General features: G+C 29.6%; 1 protein-coding gene across 1 annotated transcript; it reads right to left on the bottom strand.

The window, feature by feature from the left end:
• Positions 1-1,143: 1,143 nt before the first annotated feature.
• Positions 1,144-21,259, bottom strand: LOC129971283 (33 kDa inner dynein arm light chain, axonemal-like). The gene is made up of 4 exons (XM_056084903.1): positions 21,176-21,259; positions 16,274-16,440; positions 4,634-4,803; positions 1,144-1,178 (listed from the first exon to the last, which is right to left on the bottom strand). Exons 1-4 carry the CDS (start codon positions 21,257-21,259, stop codon positions 1,144-1,146), a joined length of 456 nt encoding a protein of 151 aa, XP_055940878.1.
• Between the last annotated feature and the right edge of the window lie 418 nt (positions 21,260-21,677).

Here is a 21,677-nt window from a genome sequence, read left to right on the forward strand (position 1 = left end):
ATATTGTTTACAAATATTTAAAGTCCACAACTTTTTTAAAAAGTTCAAAAACAAAGCTTGCATCATGGTAAACATAAGTGTTTGTTAAAGTTTCAAATTTATTCAAAACTTTTGATATTGAATGCATAATGTTTTCCAATTAATTCAATGATTAGCTTTCCAATTCATTCAGAGATAACTTGTTTTAAATCTCGAGACTTTACAAGCTCTTTAACCCTCGAATGCCCTTACCCTTCACTAGGCCTCCCTTTACCCCTTCACTAGAAACGTGGAATGAATTAAATAGGATAGTTAGTTCATAATTAAAGGAATAATTAATGATGGAGTATTTTTATTTATTATTATAAATTAAACATATATTACATAAATAATGTTTTCAATTCAAATTTTAATTCCTATTACATATCACGCCATTTTTAACACGGAATTGAGTTTTTGATTCGTAGCCAGGTTATGAAAAGCATAGATTAACAAATATAAATGATCGCCTAGTTATCACTGTGGAATACTTAATGTTCTTGGAACGGTAATTAAGTATAATTAATTGAATGAAGCATTTAGTGATTTTTTTCTCGAAATTTATTAGCAATAGACAACATCGCATTCGAAGTTTTAGAAATAAAGTTTATTTTAATAGCATAGAATTATATATATTTTGCTATTGTTACTTTAAAATATCAAAATAAAATCAGTGCAGTGCTTTTTTGTGAAAGAAAATTTTAATGAAGACTGAATAGCTATAGAATTAACTTGATAATTCTTTTTTAACTATTGCTACAAATCCGTAGCTTCCAGCACATTTCTAAAATCGTTTAATACCACCATGTATCGCCGCTCGTTTAAAACTTTTTTTTCTTCTTAGTAAAAGCAGTAATAATGTTGGCTATGGAAGTCCGAAACGGTTTTCGCTTTCAAGGCCTGATTGTAAATGCCCCCTGAAGCTATATTCGGAGAAAGTCTGAACTCAATTGTGCAGAACAACGCATAGATTGAAAAAGGGGCTATCAACAGTATGCGCTCTAATGTTCCGTGAACATTGATATGGATAATGCAATCGATAGCTTTCACAAACAGTGCCCTGAATTATCGATAATATCGGTTTTCTTTTTTTACTTGTAATAAAGATGAATGTGTTTGTGTGTGTTAGTCCTTCATAGGCCAAACCGTTTGACCTAGAGCTATTAAACATAGCACAAAGAACTTTAGTGGGTAAAAAGATGGGTGTACTCGTGTGTATTGAGGCTTTACAAGCTAAACCGTTTGACCTAGAACTACCTAACCGAGTATACATATAATTTGGATAGTAAGATTATGCAACTCGAAACAAATGTTATCGTTTTTTTGAAATTTTATAATTTTATCTAAAATTTTAATTAATTAAAAATGAAGCGAATCTTTGGTTTTCTCACTCAATAACTTCCATAAATATTTCAGCACAAAAATACTGATTGAATGATTCTTGCATCATTCTGAATTTGAAAACATATGTTTTAAGTGATATCTTTTTTTCTACTTTTAATCAATTCTTATAAATATTTTAAGCATATTTTCCACCAATTTATATCACATAAAATAAATATAAAATTTAACTTGCATGAACACGTTAAGCGTGCATAAAAAAATTAGCTTTTATCAATGTGTGCTGTTCCGATGACTGAAGCTCACATTAAAAGATTAAGTTGACTTTTACTGCAAACTAAACCAAGAAAAGGGTTATATGTGTAATGTGTTTGCATGAATTGAAATATAATATTTTCTGAAAAATAAATGCAAAAAAAAAGTTTTCTGTGCTTATTAAATTAGGAAAGATAATCTATATTATTAAGTAATTCTGTATTGCTTAAGGCAAACTTGGTTCACATATATAGGATATCCATTCTAAGCGTAGCTAAACAGCTACTTTCTAAATCATTTATATCTAATAGGAAATATTATCTAAATGAAAAACTGAATTACATTTTATACAGTTTGATTCAATAAATGTTCTGATGAATTACAAATTTTAAATTTTCATACACACCTCCATTACTATGTGCTATATTTAATAAATCTTTCCTAATGTAATAAACTGAATTTTATGTGGATTCAGAGAAATTTTTATTGAATGATTCTTTGGAATATTGCAAAAAGTATAGGAAATATCTTAAGTACACTTAAAACTTCAATGCTGAACGATTCTATATTCTATACTCAGATTTAAAAAAAAGAACATGTTTGAATTCAGCAAAAGTGTCTATATTATTTGAAGTTTAATCACAACTGTTTCAAGTATTCAAATTTAAGGGTAAATTATGAAAATTAGAGGAATGCATAATCGAATAAACAGAAAGATGTAAAATTTCTAAAATAGTATGAGTTATATGACTATCAAAATTTGAAAATTACAGCTATTTTGCTGAGGACGCTATTAATACCAAGTTACGTAAAAATGTTTAATTAAAATTAAATCGACTATTAATCCCGGTAGACCATTAGGTTTGCCAAAGGCGGCTAATAAAGTTATTTTGCCCAAAATTAATTAAATAAAATTTAAAATATGCAAAACTGTATCAATTTATAATGTGGTATTATGAATGACAGCATTTTCGTTGCCCCAATGCAAAATCTACTAAAAAATAGAAGCAATATTATGAACAACCGATAATGGAACGGAAAAGAAAACTATCTATAATTTCAAAATTGCGAACTAAAATATGGCAATCGATTATATTGTCCTGGAGAAAACTATCGATAGTATCGAAAAACTACTATTACAATATAAAACGGATGTAATCTAAATTTTCGATGTTATCGAACTCTACTCGATGTTTATGTCTATACTCTATACATGCGAGTGTAAATCACTTAAGAAATTCATTTTCCTCATATTTTCGGTCGAACATAACTAATAAATTGTAATTAAAACCGCTTTGAATAATTTCTGCTAGTCTGAATAACGTGATAATATCTTCTATCTTCTATAATATGTTATAATATCTTCGGGAATTCACAACGACTTGCATGTGAACATGGGAGAATTTTTAACGCCTTACATATCGAGGCAATATCTTCGAATCCTCTGGGATGATGCAATAAATTACGGATTCCTTCTAATGAATAATAGTAATTCTAGATCATGTCAAACTAATCGAATCAGACAGAAACAGCATCATGGTTTTAAGTAATTTGAGTGCCTATTTCGTTCACATAATTTGAACTCTACATGTACTTTTGAGATTATATAAACCGAATATATTAATTTCCTTTCAAAGTTTCGAAATTAAAATGACAAGGATTGCTTAGCGTATATATTTCTGTGTCTGTTTTCAAATACGTGGCAATTTAATTCGCAGCAGGAAAGATTAAACATTAGGACATGGGCAGGATATATTCTATTCTAAAACTAAAGCTAAAAATACTGAGCAAAATTCAAAATTATCGTTGTTACAATCAAGAATTTTTCTACAATTGTGATTATTTAATTTATAAATTATTTATAAATCTAAAATAGTGTGATATGCACAATAAATAATACGTTTTTGATGTATTTGTAAATTTAAATATTTAAATTAATATTAAACATTAAAATTTAAGCATTTAAGGTAATTATCTTAAGAAAAATTTATATTTAATAGATATTAATTCATTTAAAATTCAAATTCATTCATAATTCCAATTCATAAAAAAAAACCTTGATTAATAATAAATTAAAGTAGAGAGAATTTAAAATATTTATTTAATAAATGTCTTTACCCTTTAAAGGGCCCTTTTTTTCTAGTCATATTATGTTAAAATATTTTTAGGCTTAAAATTAGAATAAGAAAATTGATTCATTTAGCTTATTAGATAAATTTAATTTGAATAATTAATTAATTTGGTTAATTAATAATTAAGTATCAAATCAAGACACATCATTTTGTGTCAGATAAAGAATTGAAGCATCTAAGTTTCTGTTTTTCTAAAAAAATTTGTCAGAACTGATGCCAACCTACATAAATTCATATAACGATTGATAAATTTGGTGGGAATCATACTTCCCACGGCCTTAGAAAGGGTTAAACTACGACGAAACTCTTAATGTAGCTATGTGCAATCAGTTAGTTAAAAATTCAGTAACTGACAAAATCCAAGTAGAGAAGAAGCTAAGTGCACTTCCAAATAAAATTAATTACGCACAAACATTACATAGAATAATTACAAAAGAATAAATTAATTAAAAAGAAAAGAAAGAAATGTACTCGTGGGGGGGGGGATACATGCTCATTCACAGGCCGCTGAAAGCAGAATTAAGGGTTGAGGTTTCCTCAGCATATATGCTGCATTGTCCGCTAAGTGGTGCTGCAAATGTCCTCTGAGCAGCGCTGCAGATGCCAGGTGGCTATTTTCTAGCTTTTGATTGCATTAGCTTCATTAACGGTATTCGCTTATATATATTGAAAAGTCTGAAAGTTATTATATAAAAAAGTTTAATGTTATCTTATTTAAAAAAAAATTCAAGTTTTATAAATATCAAAAATGTTTCCACTTTTAAACATGCTAATATACATAAAGATTCTGTGGATACTTGTCTCTAAGTGATATCATAGGTGATGAATTTGTTTCACGAGGATACTCAGACAGATAATTTATCGGAATTAAACAAAGCAACACTTACTGAATAGTAAATCGTAAAGTTCTCTTCTAAGGGGGCAGAAACCGGACATCTTCACTTCTCTCTCCCTCAGGCAGTTTTCAAATTTCTTGCTCACTTCGATGACGTCTTCTCTGGAAACGGGTTGGCGAGACAGACGCTGGAGATACATTTTCCCGTTCTTTTCAATTTTTCTGTGCAGTCGAAGATAATTCAGTTAATTATTATTAAAATTATTTTGAGCGTTCGCTCAGACTATTGACCCTTTAGGATATAAAATATTTAGTATAGAAGGCATATACATATTTTTGAAGAATTGACCTTGTTATTTTATATGGCAGAGAAACTTGAATTCACTTGAATCAATTTACCACAAATAAAAAAGTGTGTATATTACGAATAAATTAAAATCCGATTATGCAATGAATCAAACCATGCGACTGAATGTTTTGATGGAAGAGTTTTTATTCCAGATTAACATTTAAAAACACTTTATGAAATTGGACTAAAAATATTATTCAAATCAAGTAGAAATTGATATCATTAATGACATCAAGAAATTTATATTATTAAAAAGGCAATTTTGTTAGTCGTTAGGTAAGGTAAAAATAATTTTTATTTATATAATTCTGTGGAAGATATGAAAACCAATTGCCCTAGTTCAGTCACAGCGATTAGCCATCTGGCTACGGTTAGGTGTATTTTTGATCTCGATGAATCGTTCTGTGTGAAGTCTATTTTTTATTTCTTTTGTGTATTTTTTTTCTCTGACTGAGTGGAATTTTTGATGACACGGCGAACCTTTTTCAGAACATTTTGGATTACAGTTTGCACCTCCATTCATTAACTACGAGAAACGTTCAGTTTAACGTATCTGTGAAAGTGAAGTGGATATTTTAAGTTAATCTGTTTGCTTCTGTTGTTGGTGTTGTTTCTTATGGCACTTGCCAAGCCGGTGGGGGAGTGTCTCTTGTTTTTATAGTAGCGCCAACTATGGCCAAGATTACGACTTTGCTACTCAAGCATCACTCATTCGCTTGCACAACCCCTTTTTGCAGGGGGGGACACATTCACACATCTCACAGATAGAACAACCATGCCCAAACCGGGACTCGAACGCAGGACACCCAGATCACAGGGAAGACGCGCTCCCCCTATGCCAAGACACCGGCTATGTTAATCTTTTACTTGTAATAAACTTTTAACTCTTTAAATGAACAAAATTAGATGACATGATGACTTAAGAAAAAAAGAAGACAACTCGTTTATTTTTACCAAAACAATAACCTATGTTGCCATCTTACAAAAATTTAAAAAAATTAAAAATAAGATGAGGAGAAAACATAGAAGACGCTACAAAAGCATTCAGTAAAGCAGTATGAAATTCTTAATTTATATTTGTCTGTTGCCTTTCGAAAATAATAGGTGCGATTTCGGTGCCATGCGCGTTATATATATATATAGATTTCTGCAGGGCATGTTATACCAGAAATCACTGGTATAATCACTACTTGGGCAAAGTGAATAGATTAGACAATTTCATAAAATTGGCCGTTTCTCACTAAAAAAAATTATCATTTTCGTAATAGTTTTTTATTAAAAATAAATAAAATTTTATATTTTAATAATAAATTTTATATTTTAATAATAAATTTTATACTTTAATAATATTTTAATAATAAATTTTATACTTTAATAATATTTTAATAATAAATTTTAATATTTTATTAAAAATAAATATTAAAAATAATATCATTTATAATAAATTTATTAAATAATAATTATTTTATTAAAACTAAATTATTTTTATTAAAATAAAAATAATTTTATTAAAAATAACACATTTATCCAATTTCAAGAAAGCTAATTAATTTGCTGTGTAATGCACATGAATTAATTATCCTATTTTAAACATAAATTAAATACAGTCTTTCATAGATATTGTTGTTCCCTGCGAAAACTAGGCCTAATATATAAATATCTCAAGTATTATATGAACTCTTACGTGGATTAAATTGATAACAAAATTGATGCCTGAATTGCCCACTCCACGAATTTCCAAAACGCGTAGAATCTCATCCGAAGACGATACTGTCTCCTCAAAGCTTTCCCACCTACTCACTATTATAGTGTTATCCCAGAGAAAGCCTTGTATGGTATTGGCGTACTATAGTCACGAAAAAGTAATCTTTAGCATTTTTACCGAATCTGTCGTGTCGTTCTTTGGCGAGTTTTTTGGCAATTAATCTCTATGTATGGTTGACAATAAACGGAAATCAAATTTTTGTTTTAGACGCTTTTTTTCCAAACTATATCAACAAAAAATTTACACAAAGCTACATTTGTTGTAAAAAAATCACGTATCAAATTTGGCATTTAATTCATTGCATATTTGAGTTATCGGGTTTATATATGTTTCTGAACTTGCAGATCTACATATGTTCAACCTTTTTTTAGGCTTGGCTTGATATTTCATGGTGTTTATAAATAGAAGTTAAATATGTGTACCAAATTGTATCCATCTAGCTATTTTCGTTTAGTAGTTATAGCGTTAACTTTTTTTAGAGTAGACGGACAGACAGACTTCCACTGAACAGATTTTACTAAAAATTGAATAGAAATCTACACATTTGGTATAAAGATCATATGCCAAATGTCATTCATCTAGCTCAAAGTGTTTTTCAGTTATTTTTGCCTCAGACAGACACTTCCCTACAATGTGTTTTTCGCACTCTGGGAAGTCTAAAACGTGGAGATTCCTCAAAGTCTAGAGTTCGAATTCTTTACGATCACAACACTTCTTCTTTACTTCACATACTAGAAGATAAAAACGATGGGATTTGTATTTTGGGAGTGTGAGGAATTTAATACTTCCTACATATGGTCTCCATCCATTGAAATAGTACTTAATGCATAGAAGGTGAGTGCTATGGGGATAGGGCTTCCATTTTTCCATTTTTTTAAAAATTCTTTTAAAATCTCATACTCATTTTTAAAAATCAAGTGGCATTGTGTATGTGTGTGTGTGTGTACGTGTGCGCTTGTGTGTGTGTGCTTGAAGATTTTTTTCGTTTTCGTAAAATTCCACTCATAGTTGCAGCCTTTGACACGGACAGAAAAGTTCTTTTCGTCTGGTTATTTCATTATGATTTTATTAAATCAACATTTCATTGGGATTTTATCATATTTTCACTGAAGCATCCTTTGTGGTTCTTATTGTCAAGTGAGTGAAGATATAAAATAAAATTATTTCGATTTATATGTCCTGAGATTTGATATTCGAGAATTTAGCATTATCGATTAGCCAAATTTCGTAATTTCCATTACAGAATATAACTAGAAATAACATTTATTGTAATTGAGAATGATTTTATGAGAATTTGAATTACTTATTATTATTAAATTATCACGGTTATTTAATGAATTATTAAATTTTTCATTTAGGTTCAGAAACATCAGAAATTGTTTCTGATGTCTCCTTCCAATAAATCTACTTCATATAACGAAGAAATAAGATTTTTTTTTTTTAAGATGATCGGTGAATTTCTCCCTGATTAAAAATAAATGTATTTATAGAAAATATGTCCAACAAGGAAGGCTTGACTCTACAATGATTTTCTTTTTTCTTCTAGAAAGTACGGGTGAGAATAGTTATTAGACTGATTGTGGTGCCACTGTATTACTTGGATCCATTCTATTGTAAAATGTATGGTTTTCCTTTTTGTAAACGAATTCGTATTTAACAACAGCATTTTGTTAAATAGACACTGGCGAAAGTAATGATTTGGATTTGGCCACCCCCTCCAGACATGCCTAAATGCTTCATGATCAATTGTTGGACAAACATCAGAAAAGAATGCAGTTGCTCGCTTTGAGCCATTCTTTCCCAATTTTAACAGTAATGATTTCAATATACTGGACTATTTTATGACAAATATCTTGAAAAATGGTACTTTCATCACTAATGAACAAGTAATATTTATTATGAAAAGAATCAATGAATGAATATTCTATATCAAATTGTCGATTACCAAAATGCTAATGTGGAAAACGAGTTGTTTCCCAACAAACATGAGTATTTCAGGAAAGTTATAGTAAATAAGAGAGACAGCAGCACTTCCAAAGAGGAGTTAAAGTATCTTAAAAAGACTGAAGATGCATTTAGAAACATAAAAGAAGAAAATGGACATCGCTCAGGCAATTTCGAATAGATATTACAGTATAGATATAAATATTAATAAAGTGATCAATAAGTTAATAAGTTGTGCCACATGGCCGTGGGGGCCTGCTGAGAAGGTCCCGGCTTGAGAACCGGAAGTTTTCAGGTTCGAGACCCGATTCCACCGAAGAACTGTCGTGTAAGCGCGTCTGGTGCACTTTAAACCGTCCAGACCAAACGTCCTGCCGCTGGTTGGCGTGGTGTAGAGAGGGGGTGGGCCAACTCAGGTGTCTTGATCTGACCGAGGTTCAAAATGATAAGGTCCGTCCTAAAATAGCCCTATTGTTGCTTTAAAACGGGACGTTAAAATAACTAAACTTAGCTAAACAATAAGTTATGCCAAAAGAACCGTCGTATGAATATTATCTCGTAATTTACTGTCATTTTCTAATTTATTCAGTTTAATACTTAATGTTATGGTATTTTGTTGTAACATTTAATAAAAAAAATAACTTTGATTCCTATATCATCATATATATGTCTTTAAAATATTACTTAGAATTTTTTCAGTTTGCTTAAGGCCCTAAAATATGAATTTATGATAATGGATTTTTAAAAAATTATTCGTTTACTATATTAAAAATTGGAAATGTCATGATGATACAAATCCTTTTAACTGGAACCCAACTAAAATCTGGGATTCCCAACTGATTTAATCTAAAAATAAAAATTAGTTTTCAACTTTTAGGAGAATGGAGTTTTCTCTAAATAAATTCTAAACACATAAAAAGAAGAAATTTATTTTGCTTTAATCGGTTTCAATAAAAGTTATGATTATTAACTTCGTTTCGGAGCAAATGAGGTGTTACCTGTTTTTAAAATACCAGATATACTCACGAACAAGCATGGCTAATTTTCTTAGTATTGTGCTGCCATCTATCGACAAGGAATTAAAAATGGGTCGTTTTAATAATACTATGTCTTAAGATTGATTTGTCTACTTTATTTAAAATTTATTACAGAAATATACTCTTATTTATACAATGGTATTAAATTGCATACAATTTTTTTCAAATATTTTTGAAATCTATGTGTGTATAAAAGCAAAATGAGCGTACTAGAACAATATGAAAATGTTGCAAAATATTGCGTTTTTAAAAATATTTTTAAAAATTTATGGAAATTGGGGAAATCATTATTTTAGAAAATAAAATTCAGTCAGTAAAAAGCCTTATTTGTTGAATTTTAAATTGGTATGCTTCGAAATTATTAAATAAAAGAATTAGGATTTCAATTAATTTTTAGTTCTAAAAATCTAATTTTATTTTTGAAAAACTTTTCTTATTAAGCTCCTACTATTCGAGAGGCATTAATTTACTAAATACGAATCATCCAAATCGCATCATTTCAATTTAGCTGGTTGATTTTTCCCCCCATTTTAAATGTTTCCATAACTTTTAAACCAAACAAAATCATATTAATTTTTACAGAGTCTGATTTCCGATAATTGTTTTCACTTCATCTGATGCAATACTGTATTAAGTACGATTATGCAATGAGCCATTAACCATTTTATAAATTTTGGATTTGATATTCTTAACTGATATTATTAAATGTTGATAAATCCGAAATTTGCTTACCGATTTGATTCATTGCATAAATTAATTTATTTTACAGAAATTAATTTAAGAAATGAAATATTAGAAATTTTTTTGTCATTTTGAGTAAACACAGTTTTATGTTAAAATTTATATTTTTTAAGGGTGTTTATTTTTTATCCCTTCCCATAACTACTTCCGTAAATTGATTATCTTAAATGAGATTTATATCCAAATTCCAATACATTTTTCGAAATGCATGCAAATACGTAAAAATTTATAAGAAATTGTGTAAATTCAGGAGAAACTGATATGCAGGATTCTTTTTATTCTGCTAACGTTTTCTTCGTGCATAGAATAAAAAGGCATCTAAGCACTATTTAATTAGACTCAGTTTAAAAATACATATGAATAGACAAATTCCATCTTTCTCCCCTATCTATTAATATTCTCCTTTGATGTTGAATACAAAGCCATGGTTCTCGTCTCTTCTTATTTGCCCTAGATTCGGGCTATATTCAGCTGAATGATCTATTTGTTAGACTCTTTCGTTTCATAAAAGTCACCAAACTGAATACGTACTCCCAGACTTTGTAAATGTAAGATTAATTTTAAAAGTACTATTAATTAAAAGAAATCAATAAATACCATAGAAATATTTGAGGTTATGAAAAAAATCTCTATTTCAGGAAATCTATACTTATAATAAAGCTCAATGTGTGTGTGTGTGTTGGCGCTCTACAGGCCAGACCGTTCGACCAACAGCTACGAAATGTGGCACGTGTATACCTTGGTGGCCGGGAATGTGCACCTTGGGGTTATTTTTTCGAATTTTTGATTAAAATTTTATTTATTTAAAAAATAATCGAAATTTTAGCGTGTTTCTGCTATAACTTCCGAAAATACTACCGCACAAGAAAGATTTTTACATCAAGTTAAAGATCAAAAATTTATCTTTTAAATGATATCAATGTTTTAACCTTAAAATTAAATTTCTATTTTTAATTAATTTTTAAATAAATAATTTAACTATATTTTTCAACAATTTTTTTCGTACAAAATAAAAATAAAATTTAAGCTGCACGAGCACGTTTCGCATTCATGGGAAAAAAATTAGCTTTTTTCAAAGTGTTGCCATCACATCGATTAAAGCTCCATTTTAAAATAAATTAAATCTTTTTGGAAATATAATCTACAAAAATATAATTTTCGTCACGTGTCTGTAGGAAATAAAACAAATATGAAATATTTTTTTCTAAAAAATAAATTCAAGAAAAATTAGTTTATGATCTTTTACACTATTTGTATTATTAATCCAATAAATCAGTTTTATTTTAAGGCAAGTGTTGTTTAATATGAACAGGATATCCATTCAAATCAGGGCCACACTGCCAATTTGTAAACCTTTAGTAATAGAACAGATCTGTTAAAATGGTCTAAATGAAAAATGATTATATTTTATATAGCTTGATCCAATAAATACTCTAATATATAACGAATTTTTGATTTTACATAAAGCTTCTGCTGTGGAAATCACGTTTAACAAAATGTTCTTAAAACACTAATATTTTAAATAAAGAATTAATTTCCAATCAACATAATCAATCACTTAAACTGACTGATTTATAAAAATTTAAATATCACTATTCAAAAAAAAAAAAAAAATGGGATAATTTTAGATTTTCCATCGATTGTTTTAAAGAAAATACGCCAATCAGCGCGCAGGTTTCTCAAGATTAATTGGCCTAAGATTATGAAATTGTTGAGTTTTTCTAAATTCTTAACATTCAAAACTTCATAAATCAGTCTTAGTTAATCGTGGGAAATAGAAACATTCATTCATTTATTTAAAATTTGGTGTGTCCAGAATATTTCTCAGAATATGATACCTTACTGCATAAAATTTAGACTTCATAATTTTTGAAATATATTTATAGGCAGGAACAAAATATTATTATTGATTTCATTTCAATCCTTTTGAAAGCAAAACTAAAAACTGAATTTTATGCTGAATCTGAGAAATTTTTGTTGAATTATTCTTTGAGATATTACGCAAATTATGAAAAATATTTTGTAGTTCACATAAGACTTAAATACCGAACGATTCTGTTTGCAGTACACATATTCAATAATAATAATAATAATTAATAAATAACAACAAAAATGATAAATAAAATAAAACGCTTGGTTTCATTAAAAAATATCTTTACATTAATTGCAATTTCAGCATTTCCACTTTAAATTAAAGTTGAAGTTTTACCGGAAATGACAACAAATTAGCAAAATATATATAGTAAATTGAACGAAACGATCTAAACAACAGTATAAGTTTGGTATGACTATCAAAATTTGAAGATTAAAAATGTTTTGTTTGAGAAGCTATTAAGAGACAAGTTACTTAAAATATTTAATTGAAAATTGTAGCGAGCGGTAATACTAGTGAACCGGCTGGTCGTCAAAGGCGGCTAGTATGAAATAAGTGTCGAAATCAATTTTGTCCGGTATTTATGGTATATATGTATAATTATATCTAATTTAAATGATTTCCTGATTTTTATCTTAATTTAGTGCATATTAACATCATTCTAAAATGTTCTCTTATTCCCTGATTCAATTCCCACTTTTTTATTTAATTATTTTTAACACACGCTCTAGAGAACTGTCGACTGTTTTCATATTAAAATCACTGAAGGGAAAAATTTGTGTCTCTTTTGTTCTTGCATCACGATGTAGACTATGCATTGCTTATTCTTTGTATGAAAATTATACCTCCCGAAATAAAATAAAGCGAAATTAAAATTTTCAAAAGTATTTTCTCTTCAATCCCACAACTGCTAAAATATACTTACATATATACCTACATATGTATTCAATTACATGTGTGTGCGTATATATATATATATATTCTCTTATTCAATTTCCACCTTTTTATTTAAGTGCGTGCGTGCGTGCGTGTGTGTGTTTGTGTGTGTGTGTTTGTATGTGTTTGTATGTGTGTGTGTGTGTGTGTGTGTGAGAGAGAGAGAGAGAGAGCGCATATTTTCTTAAATCAGAAGGTAGTTTCGAAGACATGAAGACACTTTGCATTTTTAAATTCGCTTTAATCCATCCCGGGAAGGCATAATTTATTTACAAGAGACGTATATAAAGCACGTCCGCTCCCAGGAACAGATTAGGCTAGAGAAAACTGAAATAAATTATCCCTGGTCTTATATAACATGGGATATCGATAGGAAAATATTTTTTCACAGTGCTAATATACTATTAAGATTCTGATAGGGATTTCTGACATATGTCAATCACAAGCAAGGGAAACACAGGGATCTTTTAAAAAAGAATTTGTTTAGATCAGCAATTTCTCTTCTTTCACTTGGAACGTGGGAACCGCTAACTAAAGCATTTTACAAAGCTTCTTTTGAATAATTAAATAGAAAAAGTGGAATGTGATCAGGAAATAAGAGACTATCTTAGAATAACTTTGATACGGGCTGAATTTAGCTAAAAAATTAGGAAGTTAATTAAGTTTAAATTAGATTCACACACACACACAATTTTAATTATTTATAATAAGATTATTGATAGCATAAATAAATTTTATATAAAGTGATTTCGCTAGAAAGAAATCTGGTATAACCTTCACGTTTAAGACGAATTTTCTTTTTAGAGATATAAAGAATTTCATGGCAATTTCAATTATTTTTTCGATTTATTGTTCTTTTATACCAATAAAGAATTTCTGTCTTCGAAATCGGGTAAATATTCTATGCAAAAAAAATATTCAAAATTTCCAACTTTATCGAATTTTAATGCCGATATATCTTTAACATATCATTTAATAGTTTTGACCAAATGCAAATAAGACTATTTGATTATGAAATAGCATATTTTATCCACTAATCTTAATTGTGTTTAATGTACTATATTTTTGCAGACCGGAGAAACTTTTATTATATAAAAGTCTCGAAGCTTCCGTTTTATTTCTCAACACCTGCTGCCATCTATCGGTCCTCGATGCATTCTACAATATGTGGAAGCGGGGTTTTTCACTTATTTTAATTTGTGTTCGATCTCAATTAAAGCTACGAGAGGTCTGACTGTTTTGGGATGTTCTCGTGTTATTAAATCCTGGTCAAATGGAGAAGACGACCTCAGAGAGCCGTTTGCTACCCATATTATTTGTCATCTTGATTCTTTTAATCACAGAAGTAATTAGTATCATTTTTAACTTCTATTTCATGGTCGTACATGTCGTTTTGCATAATCACATATTGTTTATTCAAAATGTAAATTAAATTACATGATCAATTAAAAAATCCGAAATTCATGAGTTGTATTTGATGTTAATTTGTTCTTTTTTCTCCTAAAATCTGTTTCTGAAACCCGGAATTCATGATTTCTGTTTGATGTTCAAATAAATACTCTTTTACATTTGGTGATGCCACAGCAACATATTATTTCAGAGAGAGAGAAGAAAAAAAAAATGGCTATTATCACTTTTTCACTAATTTGATAACTTTATCTCCCCATTTTCAAGCAACATGAGGACTGATTTTTCAAACTACAAGAACGATATCTGAGGCTGCACGCTCCTCCCTTTCTAAAATTCCAGGTCACTTAGAGGATGGATATTTAATTCTCAATATCAGATTTAACTTAAACTAAGCCATGGCATGTGGAATGCAGTATCAAACTTATAACCACAATGTTCTAAAACCAATCCTCACTACCATTCCTTCCTGGATGTAACACAGAAATCAAGAAGAGTACATGATGCTTCGCAGTGCTTTTAAAAATGTTTTATGTTTCTGTCTTGATGGTAATGGGACAGAGAAGCATATAAGGAAATAAGAAGCCAAATGGAATGATCTTCACAAAATTGTTCTCGTGTAATCTAGAATAAAGATGTTACAAAGAGAGCACCTTGGATGGCTGGTTTGGTTTGGTTTAGTTATATTAACGTCCCGTTTGAAGCAACACTAGGGCTATTTTGGGACGGACCTCGTCATTTTGAACCACGGTCAGATGACGAGGACGACACCTGAGCTGGCACCCCCTTCTCCACGCCACACCACACCAGCGGGAGGACGTTCGGTCATGACGGATTTAACGTGCAACAGACCCCCTTACACGACGGTTCTTCAGTGGAATCGGGTCTCGAACTTGAAAACCCTCCGGTTCCGAAGCCGAGACCTTACCACCAGGCCACCGCGGCCCGTTCCTTGGATGGCGTACAATAGTTAAGAAATATTTACCTTTAGCACTAATTTTGCATTTTTAGAGAAATTATCAAGTTATTCTTGGCGAACGTTTTGGCGATTAATCCTGGCATATGTTAATGTATGCGAGAATCAAATTTGTGTTTTAGAAACATTTTTATGAACAGATTGAAACAAGAAATTTGGCACAGATGTTCGCTTGTAATTATAAAATCGAAGAAAAATTTTGATATATTTAAGTCATTGCGTTTTTGAGCTATTACGCTTACATGTTTCTGAAAGTATAGACCTATAGACGGTCACGAGACGATCCTCGTTAGATTTGATTCTATATTTATTAAATCTGTGCAACACATTTTATTCGTTTAGTTCTTTTCATGTTGTACTTATATTCGAAATTCGGGCAGACAGACTTCTTCTGATTTTCTTTAAAATATGATAGAAATCTACAAATTTGGTGTAAAGACAGCAAGCTAAATTTTATGAGTCTAAATCAAAGGATTTTCGAGTTATCCTTATCTCAAATGGAAAGATAGACATAATGCTAAAAATGTGTTTACGAACACAAAGAGGTCTAAAATGTAGTGATTCGTCAAAATCTCTAGTTCAAATTTTTTGAGAATTACAGCAGTTTCTCTATATTTTGTATATCAGAAAGTAAAGATGAGGGAGGTGATAAGGCTTAAAATACCTCGGAATGAAGGTGTAATCTAGAATTCGCTCTATAGTTTCTCTGCGGACAGCTTCCGCTCTTTCGGGATCATCCAGGCCGCCTTCCACATCGCCAGTCTCCATGGGAATTTCTTTATCTTCTTCTTCATCAGATTCTGTTGATGAATCCGAATCTTCTTTTGAAGTCTACGAATTAGAGAAATGAGTGTTGTAAGTATGAAATGCAATTACTATTAATCTCGTTTCTTGGTGAATGAATCTGTCACTCGTTACTGATAAATCCCACATAAAAAAAAAGGGTGTTTTCTACGGTATTTTCTCTTGTGCCTCTCCGTAAGGAAACTATCTATTTGCTAGAAATATTGTTTTTCGCCTGCGTTATGTCACCGGGTATTTTCAATTTATGTCGCTCAATATTCTATAATAATAACAATTATTTTTTTACTATCTATGATATGTAAGATTTTTTGATAGGCATTCTTAGATAAAATTTTATTAATTATAAACAGAAAAAAATATTTTCGCTAATATTAAAACTTAAAAAAGTATTGATACGATGAGGTAAATTGAATTGTCGTGTTTTTTTATCTTTAATTACCACAATCTGTATACATTAAACACAAACGCATTTGGCACAGATATTAAGCTTACTACTTATTTTCAAATGGCTTCAGTCAAATGTAAACTATCCATTGTATGAACTTAAGACTGTTTCCTTGAACTTTTTTACAGCTGCTGCCACGAGCAATGTAGTCACCGAGCACAAATTATGTTCTTTGTTGAACATGATATAAAGTTTATGTTTTGAGAATGGCAACATCTTTGTAAACAGAATTGCAAATATTAATTTTTAGAATGAAAATAAAGGTACCCAGATTAATTTGCTTGTTCTTTAAAACTTGTTTTAAATTATTTTTTAATATTCATTTTAATGATTAATTTCCGCCTAAGTAAAGAGGCGATGAGCCTGAAGACGCACACACTTTTTAACACTAGAACGTTCGTCGGTGTCGATTGGGCACGGGAGCCTGTTTAGTTTATCGATTGGACACCGGAGCCAGTTTAGTCCTTTCCACCTTTTAGTAGGGAATTTGAAAACTTTTTGTGTCTTTTAATCATTTTCCATTGTGAATACACAGAAAGAGTTTTATGGTCTAGGTTAATTAGGAGATATTTTACAACTAAATATACCTAGAACGTCCGCTGGTGTCGTTATGACACAAAAACAATTTATCATCATAAATAGCCGTCTTTCAACAAGCGATATTTCACTAAGTAAAACAAATTTCTCAAAGTATTATCGCACATTTGTTTGACCTAGAATGCAGTGTTATTGAGATCATAGCTGAAATGAATCAATTATTCTAAAATTGTTGTGTTTAAGTGTTTCGTTACACAGCATTTGCGTATCTGCTCTTAAAAAATATTCATTCGATTTTCGAACCTTGTGCAGAGCAGACACCCTGAAACAATGGCTTGTAGAAAAGATCTAAGCTTTGATGAAATTGCTAATTTGTTGCGAGAGCTTTCTGAGAATGAATCGGATGGTAGTGAACTGTCTTGTTCTAATTCAGATTCCAATGAAGGCATAAGATTGCGTGAAAGTGACTGCGATAAATCTGAAGAAAGAGCAGATGAAATTGATAACAGTCCAGTGAATCCTGATATATATGTCGCCTAGGGATGGCACAGAATGGATACTGCACAATGGTAATGTTCCTGGCAGATTTGAGGTTCGAAATGTGACGTTTCAGCAAGCAACTGTTGGATTATTTATCGCTCGTTATTGGGAAAAATTTAATTTAACTGCATCTATTGCAAATGAGATATGCACAAAACATTATGCATAAAAACGATAAATAATGATTAAAAAACTTGCATTCTCACAAAAATTTGTTTCGTTACAATTTTGTATTATATAAAGAGTCATGATATATGATAATTACATGAAATAATATTAAAAAGTCTTAAAACTAAACCCTACTGAACAGTAGTCCTGCAATTATCTAGTTATTACAATTATTTTATACATTTTATATCGCGATGTCGAAACGACACCGGCAGACATTTAAGAGTAATTCCCGCGCTTTCTAGTGTTGAAAATATCCACTTTTTTTGTATGTGTATAGCAGATGACTTCAGATCATACTTCGAGTATTAGACCGGAAATTTTTTTAATCAATTTAGCAAATGTTATATCAGCAAAATACTGTAAATTGTCATTTAATACTGGCTTTTTTCATATACATTATTTTAATGAGTGTTGGTTAAAATTTCAATTGTTTATTGATTATATAAATTTAAAATGAATTGCACGTACACGTTTTAAACTACTCTATAAACATTGAATATCAAATACATTGCTGTTGAGAACTTAGTTCAAAATTTTTCATTTCTCATTTGGGATACAATTGTGAATGTACATTTGAGAATGTACATTCATTCTACACATACTTTACCTATATTTCGAGCTAATATGGTTACCTATGTAAAGAAAAAGTATTTTGTTTTATATTCGTATCTTTAGTCTAACTAACCGTCTTCGTCGACCAAGATTATTAATTTTTTTTAGATTGTTAAATGATTTATGGAATACATAATTTTTTCATATTTTTAATTAATATGATCGAAAAACATGAATTCATTTGAATCAGTTTACTGTAAATTAAAAAATATATATATACATTATGAAAGAAAACTGGAAGTGTAAATCTTACCATGGAATTGATGACTGGTAAAAGCATACGATTAAAAGTTTTGATGAATGAATGTGAATTCTATCATAGCATTTAAAACCATTGTTAATCAACACAAAACTTGTCAAGACCATAGATTCAGTAAAAATGTTACATTCATCGAAAGAATAATATTTTGTAACTTATGCACACCAATGGTATGCAAGGTGTTCTCTGGAATAGTATGTTTATTAAGGAGTATTAAAAAAAATGGGGGGGGGAGGGAGACTTCTTTCGTTGACCTTTTCTTGAAAAGTGATCATGGGATGTAAAAATTTGAGAACCTTGCTTTAAGAGTATGCGAGTGTTATTCTGGTACAATATTGTCTTTCAGATTATTATAACTCCGTTAGGTTTGCTAAGGGATAGCCTTTTTTTAAAGTGGTTACTAAATAGCCACTCCCTATGTATTAGAGAAAATTTAGTATTTAGAAAAAACAATTTTCTCCAATATTTTACACTCTGTATTGTCTTATAGAAAGTCTTTAATAAATTATTTTAGTCCTTGATTATTTTTTTCTTTATAAAATACTAATATAAGAAATGATACAACCGTTCAAAAACTTATCAACATTTTGAGGTTTTGTTATATTTCAGATTTATAAAGAGTCCTGAAAAAGATTTGGAATTATGTCACTTCTCTGTCTGCGAACAAGAAAACTCAGCAACAAACTCAGGCAGAAAATGAAATTTGATATTTGGTCTATACATCAAAACTGGTTCAAATCCATCACTGAGAAATCTGTGTTCTATTGTTCATGAAGAAATTAATAGAATAGAGAAACGAAAAGACTATCTAAATAAACTAGAGAAACTAACAGAGATAAAGAAAAGCAATTATCTTGATCAATAAAATGTGGCATATAATTTAATCATGCGAATTGGAATTATTGCATGAAATGTCATGCCAAATCCTTTTTTGGCTGACTGCTTATTTATCTACGTATTTGTCTATATATTAATTTAACAACTCAAAAATGCAACAGCGTAGATAAATGTAACTGATACAAAGTCTTGAAGCTAAAATTGTAAATCTTTATCAAATTTTAAAAATCCTTTTCTGGCTGACTGCTTATTTATCTACGTATTTGTCTATATATTAATTTAACAACTCAAAAATGCAACAGCGTAGATAAATGTAACTGATACAAAGTCTTGAAGCTAAAATTGTAAATCTTTATCAAATTTTAAAAATCCTTTTTTGGCTGACTGCTTATTTATCTACGTATTTGTCTATATATTAATTTAACAACTCAAAAATGCAACAGCGTAGATAAATGTAACTGATACAAAGTCTTGAAGCTAAAATTGTAAATCTTTATCAAATTTTAAAAATCCTTTTTTGGCTGACTGCTTATTTATCTACGTATTTGTCTATATATTAATTTAACAACTCAAAAATGCAACAGCGTAGATAAATGTAACTGATACAAAGTCTTGAAGCTAAAATTGTAAATCTTTATCAAATTTTAAAAATCCTTTTTTGGCTGACTGCTTATTTATCTACGTATTTGTCTATATATTAATTTAACAACTCAAAAATGCAACAGCGTAGATAAATGTAACTGATACAAAGTCTTGAAGCTAAAATTGTAAATCTTTATCAAATTTTAAAAATCCTTTTTTGGCTGACTGCTTATTTATCTACGTATTTGTCTATATATTAATTTAACAACTCAAAAATGCAACAGCGTAGATAAATGTAACTGATACAAAGTCTTGAAGCTAAAATTGTAAATCTTTATCAAATTTTAAATCAAGACGTCAAATTAAAGAATTATTGCTCCAAAACTCACATTCAACTTTCTTGACAACTACGAAGATCAACATAAAATCCGCCATATATTGAAGGATACGAGAGAGTTTAAAGAGAGAACAATCTAGCTGGTGTTGTTGTCTATACTTCGGCTGTATTTGACTCTTTAAGATACAAACATAATTGAAAAACTTATGGACATGAAGTCTTGAGAACTAAGTTTTAAGTTATTAGTATTACTTAATTTTAATCCACAAATACTGCACATGAATCAATTTTTTACTTGAAAATTCATTAAAAGCATATTTTCTTCACTAAAATATTATTTCACGCATTGAAATGATGTTCCTATTTGGATAATAATTATGGCATTATTAAAAATCCTTCACTGCCGTATCATATCTTTTTAGTAATATCAAATTTTACTAACCCCAGGTCTGGATTCGGGAACTGGTTCATCAGGTAATAGTACTTCTTCATATTTCACAAAATCTGGTTCATTGTTTTCCGTCATTTTCTGAACTATCGTAACTAATCTCGAAAACATAATAAAATGTCAATAATATTTTTCAACGGATAAACAAATTTACTAAATTTGCTTACACCAATAAATACAAAAGTCCTTTTTAATATTTATCTCACGATTAGAATAATTAAATTTTTTGTAAATTTTAGCTAAAAAAAACATGAAATACTGATATATTTTATATATATTTTTTGTTTATATCTGAATATTACAGAAAAAGTCCGAAGAAAATGATAATTATATTTACACGAAATTTAAACTCATAAATGTTAAAAAAAAAAATCTTTCATTTATTCATTGAAGAAGTGGCATTACAAATATTTTCTATTTGTTATCACCGGGTTTACACTCAGCCAATTATAAGACGGCCAAGAGGCAGCGCATGCGCAGAAAGGAACTGATTTAT

Source organism: Argiope bruennichi, chromosome 6, assembly GCF_947563725.1.
Source record: "Argiope bruennichi chromosome 6, qqArgBrue1.1, whole genome shotgun sequence".
Classification (NCBI taxonomy): domain Eukaryota; kingdom Metazoa; phylum Arthropoda; class Arachnida; order Araneae; family Araneidae; genus Argiope; species Argiope bruennichi.

What these genes read in the sequence shown, in the direction of transcription:
- LOC129971283 (XM_056084903.1), bottom strand. Translation starts at nt 21,259, where the DNA reads ATGACGGAAAACAATGAACCAGATTTTGTGAAATATGAAGAAGTACTA. An exon ending in GATTACACCTTCATTCCGAG is followed by an intron (nt 4,804 to 16,273) that starts GTATTTTAAGCC and finishes TCGACTGCACAG; the next exon opens with AAAAATTGAAAAGAACGGGA. An exon ending in ACTTTACGATTTACTATTCA is followed by an intron (nt 1,179 to 4,633) that starts GTAAGTGTTGCT and finishes TATGTTTAATAG; the next exon opens with CTCTAGGTCAAACGGTTTGG.